This window comes from Aegilops tauschii, chromosome 2 (assembly GCF_002575655.3).
Source record: "Aegilops tauschii subsp. strangulata cultivar AL8/78 chromosome 2, Aet v6.0, whole genome shotgun sequence".
NCBI classification, from domain to species: Eukaryota; Viridiplantae; Streptophyta; class Magnoliopsida; order Poales; family Poaceae; genus Aegilops; species Aegilops tauschii.
In genome coordinates this window covers 383597729-383612896 of record NC_053036.3, presented here as the reverse complement: position 1 = coordinate 383612896, position 15168 = coordinate 383597729, and the positions used below count along the sequence as shown (strand labels likewise).

Sequence of the window (15168 nt, the reverse complement as noted above, 5' to 3'; positions counted from 1 at the left end):
AGAGCAGTGGCCAGTTGTTGCACGCCGGCACATGAGGGACCACGGCGTCGAGTGCACCGTGGTTGGCCGCGCCATCCGACGCAAACGTTGGCGGAACCGCGGCATGCTGGTGGAGGTGGCCAACACGTTTGCGGCCATTGCCGACACTGAGGAATAGTAGACCACGGGAGCCGCCGCCGCTCTGAACCCATGAATGCTATGACCGCCGCATCACCGACATAGACACCCGGTGTGTTGCCCGGTTTGGCTCAAAACACCGTGGACCCAGCCGTAGCCGGCATTAGAAATTATACTTGCTTCCAGAAGTTATTCGTGTTTAGTCAAAAAATGACCAAAATATAATTAATTTCGCATGGTCTTGACTTGTTGTGCTCGCACTGGTAGTAGGAACTAGAGGTTTTTCTTTATTTATAACTCTCCTCACATTTTTTGGCTTTGAAGTGAATCATGGTTGTGGACATTATCTATGAATGTGCAGATATCTGTGAACATGAGTTTGATGTGGAAGTTGAACTTGGAATGTTGGGCTTGCGTGTGAACTGTACCATGTCCAATGCTTCGTCTGTTATTGTTTGGAAAGTAATTGCTGTTATTACATGACCCGGTATTTTTTTATTTTGTGCCACATTAGTAGATGCACGGACATCATAACAGGCATGACCGGATAAACATTTGAACCTAGCTATTATGAAGGAAAATTTGTATTGACAATAGTTTTAGATAGCAGGAGACGCCTAGCCTACTCTGCCTCTGCTAGCTTCTTTCTGGCTTCTTCCATCTCTTCTTTGGCTTGGGTGAAGAGAGCATCTGATTGCTCTTTTTGCTTCTTCAGGAACTCAGCTACATTCTCAAGGGCTGCTGCATGCTTTCTTTCAGCCTTTACTAGACCCACGAGGACACGAACAGTTGACGACTCCACCTGGCTTGTGTGTAATCTAGCATCATCTAGGAATTTGCACCTTGTGTCTAATCCAACATCATTAGGGAACGGGCACCTTGTGTGTAATCCAGCCTCATTTTGGAAACATGATCTTGAGGTTGACCATACTTCCCTCCTCGCAGGAACTGCATCCTGACATGAAGTTACTTCTTTTTTAGATCAATACTCAGAGCAACCCAGACCCATTTAGTAGAAGCCAGATAAACAGGACTCGGAGAAGTGAATTCAAAAGGAGAAATATAAAAACAGACTCCAAGGTGAGAACACCCACTTCCTACATCAAGCTAAAAACGAAAGCATTAGGACGATTAAGACTCTTCTTATTACACATCGAAGAACACGAGGCTAAGAGAAACAGAAACTACAACATATACACATCGAAGAACACGAGGCTAAACGAAAGTAATTGAAAGGGTGTTACTTACAAAAGCTCGTTTTACAGGTTCGGTGCAGCTCCTCTTTAACTTGCCACGCTCCTTGAAGATGTCTCCAATATCCCGTGTTTGGTCTTCATTGCTCCTCTGCATGTTCGCACTCGTGGTTTTAAAATCTCAACATGGCAAGAAAAATATAGCAATACTCACCCATCTTGTGGGCAACATTAAAGCACTCATCTGCCATGTTAGACCATCTCCAATAGAAGCGTAACACGCAGCGCGTTAAAAAGCGTTTACAGTGTCGGAATAGCTAGTTTTTGCGGGCCCGGAGTGCTGTCTCCAGCGGCCGCTGCAACAAATTGCGCGCGCGCCCCTCCAACAGACGCGCTATATTTTTTCTCCTTTCTACTCTGACTCGATACACATTCGACTCTGAGTCGATACTGGCATAGATAGATACAAGCAAGATGACCGTGCGTTGCACGTAACATCAAGATGCGTTTGTATGAGTAGTTTATCTTGTGAGAGAAAAGGATGAATGAGGGAAGGCCTTATTTGCAAATGTGGAGAGGGGTTTGGGTACCTTTTGCAAAATTGCCATAGTTTCCTTCCTATCCGTCAGGTATAAATTGGACGACCTATATTGCAGGATGGCAGGCACACTATCATCACCAACTCTGTTTTTTATAAGAGTGGAGAGTAGAGAGTAGAGACATAGATAGTTCTCAGCATAGATAGATAAAAAAAATAGACAGCTCAACTACTCCTCGTCGTCCGACTCCTCGGTGATGTCCTCCTCCGACGTCTCAATGTAGGCGTCCAGATACCGATCGTCGTTGGAGTCCCAGGGCGACGTTGCTCCTAGCTTGATGTTGAATTGAACGACTGCCTTCTGCGTACGCTTGTCCTCGCGATAGGTGGCTCGCTCCACCTTCCTCTTTTCCCTCTCCGCTCTCCTTTGCGCGTAGAACTCGCGCTCGTTGATGATGTCTTGCGGGAAACATTGCCACCACAACGCCATGGCTTCCTCGTCCATCTCGGCGATGCCGAGACGATGCTCCTGCCTCCGGTGGTCGCGATGATCTTCGTCGGTGATAAGCCACGGCGGAGGCGCTCGCTCCTGCGCTCGCTCCTGCGTCGGCATGTTGGGGAAGTTCAATGCTCTATGAGTCCATCGGAGGCGCCACGCTGCCGCATCGTACGCGCGGGCAGCCTCATTGGCGGTGTCTAAAGTGCCAAGGCCGAGGCGCATCCCGCGGAACCGGATCTCGGCGGAGAAGCTGCCGGAGGGGCGCGCGCGGACGCCGCGGTATCCCCAAGTTTCCTGGTGACGCGGCGGCATGGTGGTGCGGCGGCGCCGAGGCAAGAAAGAGCGGGAAGAGGGCGGTGGCGAGGCACAGAGCAGGGAGAGAGCAGTGGTCAGGCACAGAGCGGTGGGAGGGCGTTGGATTTTATAAAGCGCACCGGACACCGCGCGCGAAAACTAGTGCGCGCCCGACCGCTTTTTTCCGCGCGCGCGATCCTTTCTCGACGTCCCTGCTATCTCTACTCTCTTCTCTACTCTTATATTTATTTTATATTTATATTTATCTCTACTTCTCTACTCTTATAAAAAACAAAGTTGGTGATGATGGTGTGCCTGCCATCCTACAATATAGGCCGTCCGATTTATATCCGACGGATAGGAAGGTAACTATGGCAATTTTGCTAAAAGATACCCACACCCCTTTCCACATTTGCAAATAAGGCCTTCCCTCATTCATCCTTTTCTCCCACAAGATAAACTACTCATACAAATGCGTCTTGATGTTCCGTGCAACGCATGGGCATCTTGCTAGTTCTAAAAAAGTTTCCATCATTTGCCACACTACTGGTTGCAGATGAAGAACCTACCCAAGCACAACGCGATACAGGAGCGATGCATAATTACAAGGTGATATTCTATTGGACAATGCAAGCTAATAACCAATTACTTTTATGGGAACAATAGAAACCAGGAAATTTGAAGGGTAGGTATGAACAAAATTGGAACTGCACATGTACTGCTAAGAGATTCAATACACACATTACCAATTGAGGAGGAGTACGATGGTCGCTGCGGCCTCTGTGCATCATGGTTGGCAACAGGAGTCGGTTCATTGTCCATGACGGTGGTGCTTCTGCGCTTGGCGTCGGCTTCCGTGAAGCAGATCCAAGACCGTGGAAGACGGTGCCGGGGAAGAGGCTCCGTGTACGACGATGACGGTGGACCGGCTCTAGTGCGGCGTACGGCATCGTCGATGAGGCAGATGCACTGCGGTGGACGAGTGTGCCGATGTAGAAGGGGAGGAGCATGAAGGCTGCGGTGCCGTGGAGAAGTCTATTTTGCGGTGGGGATAGAAAATGGGGAGTATTCAAGTGTACTACTCTGGGTGTCGGGGTGGGGTTGGCTGGGTAGGGTGAACCTGAAGTTACCAAAACAGCCCCCTACCAAGCATCATCTGTAGGCCTATTCCGAAGGGTATGATGGTAACTTCACACTGCTCGAATCAGGGTCGCGGGAGATTTTCCCGCCGACCTCAAAATTTTGTGACACCGAACTCCCCGTGTGGCGAGTTGGGTGATTGGGCTAAGCAACTAGCGAGTAGTAGTAGTAGTTAGTAGTACTAGTAACTACTAGTACTCCCTCCGTTTTTATTAACTCTACATATTAGGTTTGACAGAAGTCAAACTTCCTAAAGTTTGACCAAGTTTATAGAAAAATATAAACATTTACCATAACAAATATGTATGATGTGAAAGTAAATTCAATAATGAATCTAATGGTATTTATTTGTTATTGTATATGTTAATATTTTTTATAAACTTTGTGAGAGTTTACATAACTTGACTTTGACTAATGCTAATACGCGGACTTAAATAAAAACGGAGGGAGTACACATTTGTTTTCTTAGTTTGTAGTGAATTAATCATTTGTTGTAATCGTGAAATAATTATATTAGGCTACTGACTTCGAATGTAATGGTTTATACAATTCAATAGTTAGAATCATTGTTGAATTCCAAGATGTATATGAGGTCTATAGTACTTCACAATATGCTCAAACTCACATAATCCCAGTAAAATGAAAATCTAAATGCATTTCATAGTTATTACTTTGTAGGATGCAACAAAACAAACAATAACTCTACATGATCCATTATAAAAGCAACATTTTGAACACATCCCAATGTGTGAACGAAACGTGTAGAGAGAGCTTGAGAAGATGGAGTAGATAGGGCGGGAAAGATTGTATGTATGTAGGCGAGAGAGTAGGAGACAAACCTAACGAGAGAGAGAGAGAGAGGAAGATGTTAGGTCTGTGAGAAAGATGGAGACATGTAATATACGTGAGTTGCGTGTGCATTTGGATTTTGTACACGTGGAAGGAGAAGAGACAACAGGTTTGATGAGAGAGCTAGAAAAACATGGACGAGAGGGGAAGGATCTCGTGAGTCGAGGGATTGATAATTTTGTGCGGGAGAGAGAGGGATGGGTAATTTTGTGCGGGAGAGAGAGGGGGAGGAGTCAGTCAGTCATCATCACATCATCCTGCTTCCAAATGGCCCCGCATTCTCTAGTGCAGTGTGGTCGCCGTCTTTGATCTCCTCGATGCCCTCTTTGAAGATTGAGGTGGTGTGCATGTTGGGGTGCAGAGAAGCACAAGCGAGAGTGGTCTCCATATAACCTTGGATGGGGATGAATTGTGTGCTTGGGGGAGGGGGGAGTGTGTGTGCAGTGTGTGTGTCAGATATTGATAGAAATCAAACCTATGGAGAGAATGTGTGTGTATGTGACAGAAAGCTACATGCTAAATAGGGTTTTCACGAAGAGATTGTGCGTGCGAGATAGAGAGCGATGTGCGGGCCTTGAGGTGGGCAGGGGCCGGGTGAGGGTGTCAAAATGTGTGCGTTGATGCATGTGTTACATGCTATCGTGCGAGGGACGGACGAATCGAGAGAGATGGTTGTTGTGTTACGGATGCTCCTCTCTCTCTCTCTCTCTCTCTCTCTCTCTCTCTCTCGCACACACACACAAATAAAAATAGAAGACCGTCCTCTCATGTATACACAACGTATCGACATCTCTCTATGTCTCACTCATGCATGATCATTTGCACATTCATACCTCTCTATGTCTCTATCACACGCACACCGTCTCCACATTGCCCTTCCGCCACAACACACATATGGACACATACACACGTTCTCTCTCAGTCACACACACAGAATCAGTATTAAACAAAACTAGGGCGCACCTAGAATGTCCAAATCCAAATAAACACGAACTGAAGCTAAATTCAAATATATGGAAATATTGTAGCATGAAGAACTTTTCCAGGAAAAAAAGTTGAGTAATATTCGGGGATTGTTTTCACACACACAAAAATGTTTGGTGGATGTCCTTCGAGCGTGACACGGTGACGCACCGTTCGATCGACCGCGCGGCCGCGGTGCACGTGCTTGCACAAGATTCCGTATCGTTGCTGTGCTAACTAATATGGTAGTATAAGCGTTGCCTCAGTCTAATTTTTACGTGTACTAGTACGGTGTTCTTTTAAGTTTGACCAACCCTATATAAAACTAAACTAAGCTCCCATATGCGCACTCATCAATATGCCACCGCCTCCGTTGTGCATGCTGTCGCCCGCCTGCTCCGACTGACCATTTCTCGCCCATCACCGCCGTGTCCCCGCCATCCCTGTGCCATGAAGCCGAAGGCTCGCCCGCTCACGTCGTCTGCACTCCCTCCTCGCGATGCCGCCGCGCTGCCAAGCACGCGAGCAGCTGGTGGAGCCGTGTCTATGCATGCAACGTACGAAGAGGAGGACGAGCGCGTGCTCCAGCACACCAGCGAGGAGTAGCTAGTGTGTCAGTGTCGTCTCCGCCCGCGCGGAGGAGGCACGCATGGTGGCTGTCGCGGCGGAAGCCGGTCGCGCCCGCGCCGAGCCCGCAAACCGGGTGCGGACACGGAATCTTCCTTCGAGACCTTGACTGCCACATGGATCCTGCAATCTGAAAGAGCAATTTGGGTCAGTCGACTCTTGTGAGCCGTTGGATGCAACATGGACTGCTAGAAGGGCTTCTTCAACCTTTGAAATTGATGCATTGTTCATCTTCTCTCTCAGGTATCGAGCCGCCAGCCCGCCACACGTTTAACCGCCTGCCACCGCTGCCTCGCCCTCCCCTGAAACGCCTGCCACCGCCATGCGCCCCCACCCCCGCCATCCGTTTAACCCCGGGCGCGATCCATTTTTTCTGGCAAACTCCATTCCACACCCAACACTCATAAGATAGATCATGGGCACCCTGCCACCCTAATATAGATACCAGGGTAGCTTCTCTGCCATCTTCTTCCTTTGCTCCATCGAACTTCTTTCACAAATCGGCTGACCCAAATTATACTACTAGTATGTATCAAGTACATTAGGAACGTGAAGATACGAGCAATAGTACCAACTACAAGAAGAACAGTAGTAAGACATACTAGTACTACTGTACGTACTAAAGAGTTCAAATAACGAGAAAGAACATAAACATATTTCTGCTGGGGGCTCAGCACAACACACCCCTAAAATAAACTAAGCAACTAGTCCGCTTGACACTGAAGTAGAACCAGCATGAGCGACGACACTGCCACCTTACTCGGAGTCTGAGTCCACGTCCTCGACTTCGTCCTCGTCCCTCTTCCTCTTCCTCTTCGTCGACGCTTCTTTGCTTGAACCGGACACTGGGCTCTGCTTCTTCATCCAACCCTTGTAGATATTTAAACAAAGGTAGGCATCCGTTGCTGCGTACAGGGTGTGATCTTCATCTATTGTCTTCGACTCCCATGCATGATGAAACTCGTGGTGAGGTTTCTTCAGTTGAGCGTATGGAGGATCAATCATGGCTGCTGCCAGGGTCAGCATTGAAGGCTGAGAGGAGGACACGAGGCTTGCATTCTGGAGATTGAAGGGCTAGCCTACAACGAGGCCTATTTGACCCGGGACTATCCTGTCGTTCATGAAGTATACAGTAACGAATTTCACTCTTTTGTCCTTGAGGAAGTTCTTAAAATCCCCGCACTCAACGTCGGCATGGCATATGTGGTAGACCAAGCACACGTTATGTACGCAAACCTGGATCATGGCGGGCTTCTTCTTCTCTGCCTCCTTTAGAAGCTTCTCGCTTTCTAGGACTGTGGTGTACTCAACATCTAGCCCAGCGACCCACTCATCCTTTGAACTTTGGAACATGCGTAGGAAGCGAGCAAGGCATGCTTCCACCGTCGCGGATCTACGGGTGTAGATGACGATGAACTCATTGCCGGTGATGGTTCCAACCTGGTACTCAACGGCGATCATGGAGATGTGGGAGGTCATGGATTTTGGAGGTGGGTTAGGAGAAGTTGAACTGGTGTAATGTGAAAGGACGGGACAACTGGGAGCGAACTGTTTTAAGGTAGAAGACGGGGACGGGTAGGGCGTGCAAACGGCGTGGGGTGGTTGGCTTGCCCAGTGGATAAACGGCTGCCTGCCCCCAAAGAGTTCTCGAGTACTATGCGGAACCCACTAGATGTCATGTCTACTAGACCCATATCGTAGGCCTGACGGTATAACTTCTGTGTGTTCGCACGCCATGCCGGCGCGTGGATGCAACTTCACTTAATTCTGCCAACTGTCGCGCCTACCACGACCTTCGCCTCCCTCATGCGGTTGCGCCCTTTGAGACTTCAGACGACTATAAATGAGCAATTTTTTTGCCTACTCCGCATGCATGATACTCCCTCTGGTCCTTTTTACTCCGCGTAAGATTTGTGTCAAGTCAAAGTTTGCAAAGTTTTTGACCAAATTTATACTAAAATATCAATATCTACAATACCAAATATATATTTTATGAAACTACGATATTGATTTGACATTGTGAATGTTGATACATTTTTCTATAAGTTTGGTTAAAGTAGAGGTACATTGACTTCAGACAAAACTTATATGCACAATGCAGACTAGTTCCTACGTCCAGGTGCGTGCCATGTCCTATCTAGTCACCACAACAAGGTTAGCTAGTAGAGTACTACTACCTCCCTTCTAGTTTAAAGGGCTCGATTCAAAAATTTCACCTACTTTTACCAAGATAGAGGCGGTGGAATAGTTTTTGTAGTCTGCAAAAGTACTCAATTAATGCTCTCGTTCTTCACAAAAAAATGTGTTTACCATGCATTATCGCATTGCATGCATGCATGAACACTAGTAAATGACAAAGAATTTTACATGCACTAGCAAGATGCCCGTGCGTTGCATGGAACATCAAGATGCATTTGTATGAGTAGTTTATCTTTTGGGAGAAAAGGATGAACGAGGGAAGGCCTTATCTGGAAATGTGGAGAGGAGTGCGGGTAAATTGTCATAGTTTCCTTCCTATCCGTTAGATATAGATTGGACGACCTATATTGCAGGATGGCAGGCACACCATCATCACCAACTCTGCTTTTTATAAGAGTATATAGTAGAGATTAGTTAATATTCTCTTTAGGCTACTCATAGTGGAAACTATCATATACTAGTATCATGTGCATCATACTAGTGTATGATACGGGACTACCTTTATAGTGCCATGCATGACACAAAGTAGCATAGTATTTAACATGATACGGTATCTACCTATGTTACTCTAACCCCCCTCTCTTCTTTAATTCTTTGCCACATCAGCATGTTTGCTATTCCCGTGTGCATGATACCAGCTAGTAAGATACCACATTACCACCACTATGGCCAGCCTTAATCATCGCATGCAATAATTTAGTGCACCTTGAAATATGAACGCCTGCTTGACTCTCCTTCTCCCTCCGGCAGTCCCACCACTCCACCCCATGTGGAAAAAATATGCATGCATGACTCTCCTCCCCCCGCGCTCGTCCAATCCGTTGTGACCAACAATATTTCCACCCCTTCCCTCCCTCGTAATTTACTCCAACAAATATGCCTATGTAGTTGTTACATTAATCACGCAACATATCTTACGGGACGCTGCTTCAGTTACTTAATTGCAGGTGCATTGGGTCACTGACATGTGGGCCCAACAGGCATCTGCCCCACATGTCAGTGACGCAACTGCACCTGCAGTTAAGTCACTAAAGCTCAGTCCATATCTTATGTACGTGTGCCATTGCTCGCTATAAATACTGTGCCTCCCACGACATTTGGAAGAATGCTCATGTTCATCGCTATCTCCTCCCCCTCCCTCTCACGTCAACCACCATGGCATCGCCCCTCCCAAGCCCTAGGCGCCCCTCGCTGCACCGCGCGGACGGTCACGCATCGTCGTTCCATTCCTCGTCGCCACTAGTCAAGGAGGGCGCATCGGTGTTCCGCTCCTAGCCGCGACGCGTCGAGGTGGACGCGTCAGCGTTCCCAGTCTCGCCAGCACGCATGTCAAAGGACGCGTCGGCTCCCCGCTACGAGGAGCACGTGGTGCCGCCTGTCGAGCCCCCCAGCCTTGAGGAGCTTTGGAAAGAAATGGAGGTCGCCTTGTGGGAGGCTTTGCCTCCGGCAGAGCGTGCCAAAATAGAGGCGGAGAAGAAGGCCGAGGAAGAGAAGCGCGTCGCGAGGCATGCTGCCTGGCAGGCCTATGTCGCGTCCGAGAGAGTCAGACAATTGGCTCTTTGGCAGAAGGCTCGTGCGAGGGCCGTGAGGGTGGCGGAGGACGCCCATGCCAAAGCCCTGAGTGCAGTCGAGCCCAAGCACCTCATCTACGCTTGGTGGTACGCGGACCGGGCGCACGCTTCCAGCGAGGAGGAGTACCTGTTGGCGCCGGATCACCACACCAGTGAGATCGCGCTCGCCCACCGGCAAGCCGCCAATCAGCACCTCGCGAGTTGCGAGGCTGAGGAAGAGGCGTTGTGTTGGCGTGCTGGGAAACGGCCGCGCACCAGGGCACTCGTGGTGCGCCGCAAGCACTCCTGCGAGCGCCGTGGCTTTTATTAGGAATAGTTTAGTTTCGTAAGGCGATCTCATTAGTTTTGGGATGCAAATGATAAATCCCGAACGTTCAGGAATTATTAGCGTCCTTAATTAAGTATGTAAAAGGAAAAGTTTGGAAACCTTGTGTATCCGTACGCATTTTGTAAGTACGTGCATATAGCACAAACTTTAATATATATCACACTACACGTCTCTCTTTATATATGCTTGTAGACTGTGCTACTACTATTACTTATGTACGCAAATGCACGTTTTAACATTATGATGCGGTTTTTGTAAAAGTAGAAAAACAACACTAGTCAAGCTTGTGAAACGATTCAATGCAAAAGAAATGCAAAAATGCTCGTTTGATTGTTTACTTTTAGCTTCCTTCTCTGTGGTTATTTCTCTATCGTACTTTGTACGGAGTATCTCACTGGTCGGGAAGGCATGCAAATTCCCAAACCGCTTCCTACACCCTGTATAGTATTTTGTGCCTAACAAGTTGTGCCGTGCAATTGGAATTCCAGCTTGAGTACTACTACTAGGAGTACCAGACACCAGTGGCCAGTTTTTTTAGGCTTCTAGATTAGTAATCCCATAACTACTACCTCCGTCCTGGTTTATTGGTCCCCATTGTAATCTGTGTCAAATTTTGACCATAAACTTAACTAATGAAATGTTTATGCATGTCACCCAAAATTATATAAATTTTGTTGACATGCACTAACATTTTATCAGTTAAATCTTTGGTCAAAATTTAGCACAAATTACAATGGTGACTAATAAACCAGGATGGAGGTAGTAGTTTAGAAGCCCAAATAAATGAGTGAGGCGCCTTTTGTTACTCTCCACTATGACTAGTCTTATGGGAAAAGCTGGGGAAGAGACGGCTTATTTTTTAAGCCGCCGAAAGAACTGGCCCTAGGAGTAGTAGCTAGGGATACTAGGAGGAGTAGCTAGGGATCGAGTGTGCGAGATGAACCGGACAAAGTAAATGCAGAGAGATGAAATGCAAAGAAGACGAAGGGATGTGATGGTTGCTTGTCCGTTTATTTTACCAGGCCACTTATTACTGGGAGTGGTGGGGTTTTGTGATATGACGGCTTTACTGCCGCGCCACGAGCCGGGCCGCGCCATGAGCCGGGTGAGACTCCCGTGCAGCACCGCCGTCTACACTAGTACTACTACCTCGGTCGTGGTTTATTAGTCCCCATTGAATTTGACGGAAGATTTAACTGACAAAATGTTAGTGCATGTCAACAAAAACTATATCGTTGGATTCGTATTTGAACATAGTTTTCAATGATACAATTTTTGGTGACATGCATGAGCATTTATAGTACTATATATAATGTAGTTAAATTTATGGTCGTACAAATATATAGTAAGGCGCCCGTGCGTTGCATGGAACAGTGAAATGCAATGATCGGGGAGTTGTTTATTTTGACAAAGTGTGTGGGGGTCATCTCATGTGTAACGAGTATCGATAGGTTTCTTCGGATATTATTTCTTCTCTAGAGCTCACAAACATCTAGGTGAAATAGATAAAAAAGTATCTTTTGCAAACAAAAGCGTTCAACTGTTCAACCTGCATCCAAAACTTGTGAAGAAATAACACTTATTGTGCTTTGCAAGAAATGATCTTTAAGAATTAGTTTTTGAGTATCGATTTTCTTTATTTTTTCTAGACCACCATGAATTACTCCCTCCGTCTAGGTGAATAAGTCATCTTAAGTTGTGCACCATGACCAAGAATGAGGGGAAAACGAGAGAACTTAATGTTTATTTGCTAATTAATAGCATTGCATGCGATGAACTAACCACTGCATGTCGTGTTTGGTAGTCTTGAGTCATTGAAAACATGCACGCCCCACATCTCTTATTGGTTGATATGTCAAGAAACAAGAAATGAGGTGGGAGTTAATGCACCGCGCCTAATTGTTTTCGGATTATTTGGTTTTCGTAAGGTGACTTAGAGCGAGTACAATAAGGTACAATCAGCAGGCTGTAAGAAGTAAAGTAATATTTCTAATGCTTACTGGGAGGAGAGAGGATAGGAGAGAGAATGTAAGCGGGCTCTCATACAAGAGCCAGCTGTAGCACGTGCTCCTAGGCACTGTGTGAGAGTAGAAAGTGGGCCATGTATTAATAAAGTAGCACATACTTATAGCTAATTGTTATACATGTTGGCTACAGATGACATGGCACTTTCTTATAGTCAAAAATTGGCTATACTATTAAGTATTAACCATGCCCTTATACACCTAGACGGAGGGATTAAATCAGGATGACTTGGAAGGGGACAGAGGAGATGTAAGAAATGGTTCATCATAAGTCTTTCACCAGTACTATAGTAAAATTTCTCAATTAATCTCATAAATGGCAAGCGAGAACTCTAATGGAGCAAAAGCATACATGGAAGATTCTAGACTAAACCATAAATGGATACACTTTTATTCAAGCGCGATGCTCTAATAGAGCAAGATCATGCATGGAAGGTTCTATACTATATAAATAAGAAGTCTCCACATGCTTAGACAGCGGATTACATTGAGCGAAGACTAATGATCAATATTTAACTTGGTAATGCATATGTCCAGGTGAAGCTCCTTGGAGTCCCCGTGCACCATCTTGGGGTGAAAATCATACCATGGGTCTTCCATGTCTACATCGCCGGGAATGGAGCAGCTCGGCACAGTCCCACTCAGCGTGATGGAGGCGGTGTGGGCGCCCACGTACCTCTGAGGGGCAGTAACAGTGAGCACACACCCGTACACCAGCCTCGTGTCAGCATTAGCGGCATTGCCCCTGACGCACACTACATAGACGGGGCGGTGCCCTGCACGGGCCTTGCCGGTACCACGGCCAAGAGGAAGACGTTGCCGTCCTCCTCCGCGACTAGCAGCCGGCGGTGATCCTCCAGCGATTCCGGCACGGCGAACGGGTAGCACGTCTCGTACTTGATGTTCACCGCCGCAGGCCAGTAGTGATCGACGGACGGTGCCGTGAGGTGATGCACGAGGCTCGCCAGCGATCCCTCAAATGGTGACATGCACTCATAGCAGTAGTAGGGCGCGCGCACGCATCTAGAACTATGCTTCACTAGCGAGTGCTGGTCGACATACCTCTCGCAGCCGAAACTCTTGTAGACGCAGGGCACCTTGGAGGCATCGATGAGGCCATCCATGAAACGGGAGTGGCTGTAGGGGACGTTGTGCATGTTGAATATATGAGCAAGTTACTACGAGATTTAATCCAAATAAGCACAAAATAAATCATGACGGCTCTAACAAAGATTAAACTAATCATGTGGACTAGCATAGTAGATGAACAGATCGAATCTAGGACACAAACTAGAAACATGAATTCTACCACGATTTCGAACAGGAAGGACAGAAACACATATGGTGCAACGGGAGCAGCACCGTTGGCGTTGAGGTTGTCACCCATGTCGTTTAGGAAGAGGTTGCCGAGGTCATGGAAGAAGCTGTCGTCGGTGAAGTCGTCGCCGCCAGCAGTCGCACGAGTGCGCTCCCCATATTCCAACAGCGCCCGCCGAATGGAGCGCAGGAGGGAGTGGCTGTAGGGGACGTTGCGGCCGCCGAATGGAGCGTAGGAGTAGCACACGAAGCAGTAGTTGGTGCTCCTCCCTAGTCTCTATCTCTATAACTATACTCTTATTAAAAACCGAGTTGGTGATGATGGTGTGCCTGCCATCTTGTAATATAGATCGTCCGATCTATATCTGACGGATAGAAAGCAAACTATGACAATTTTACAAAAGATACGCGCACCTCTCTCCTCATTTACAGATAAGGCCTTGCCTCATTCATCCTTGTCTCCCACAACATCATTGCTGAGCAATTAAAAAAGGAAGTCTCTGGAACAATCTAGCATGGTGGCCGCTGCCGCCTGTCGCCTGCCGGCGCCGTCCATCCCCATGCCTCCGCCCAGTCCGACCACTAGTCACCACCACGCCCCACTCCTCCTCACCTTATCTCTCATCTTTCTCGAGATATCATTTTTCTGATGGAATTCTCGAGATACCATTTTTCCAATAAAATTCTCGAGATATCATTAGTTTTTACACATGGGATTACTCCTGCATGGGTCAATCACAACAGGTGTTCTGTAAAAAAATGCATCTTGATGTTCTGTGCAATGCACAGGCATCTTGCTAGTTTGCATATAATTCCAAACACCACGTAGACACGGCCTTTGACCATTTTACAACTATGTTAGTATCATTGTTAGTGGTCAGCCGGTGCAAGTTATAGCCCCGAGTGTTTTAACCTTCTTTTAGTAATGATATCTGGCGATTGTTCACCACGAGCTCAATCCTGGCTAATCCCACGTAACCGTCAGTTTCCATCCGACGGTGGCCTGTTTTTAAGCCATAGTATTTGACAAAACCGCCACCCTTACACACGTACTATAACTGCGTCACGGGCGTTTGCAACTGCCATGTCTCCCAGCGAATGTTTGCTGGGGATTGGAGTTAGCACCGATGGCAGTTCGTAGTCGTTCCACGCTTGGGCATTGAAGTTTGTAACTATTTTAGGTTAGAATATACTATTCCTCCGGTGCTAGTAGTAGAGCAGAGTCCTACTCCACTACTCTATATGCAAACTAGGGCATAGTAGTAGGTACTATAGGGAGTACTAGTACTGTGATCACTCAATCAAGTTGTCTGGCATCGATATGACCCTACGCTGCTGGGATGTGTCTCGTAAGTCAAGCGACATGCTGTTGTCATCATCACCTGTCCACTTCCCGCAACACTTATTCGCTTCTCCATCTTCGTCCGCACATAATCGTCCAACCTTCCATCCCCGCTAAGGCGCCTCCCCCCTCTTCCGAAACCCAAGCACTAACAATGGCAGAACCGA

The 15168-nt window shown here is 47.2% G+C and overlaps 2 protein-coding genes across 2 annotated transcripts; both read right to left on the bottom strand.

Annotated features, from left to right (window-relative positions):
* Nucleotides 1-2077: 2077 nt before the first annotated feature.
* On the bottom strand, nt 2078-2659 carry LOC141041054 (uncharacterized). Its single transcript, XM_073507167.1, has one exon. The coding sequence runs from the start codon at nt 2657-2659 to the stop codon at nt 2078-2080; it is 582 nt and encodes a 193-aa protein (XP_073363268.1).
* Nucleotides 2660-13097: 10438 nt separating this feature from the next.
* LOC109781566 (uncharacterized) lies at nt 13098-13466 on the bottom strand. Its single transcript, XM_020340157.1, has one exon. It carries the CDS (start codon nt 13464-13466, stop codon nt 13098-13100), a length of 369 nt encoding a protein of 122 aa, XP_020195746.1.
* Nucleotides 13467-15168: the final 1702 nt, after the last annotated feature.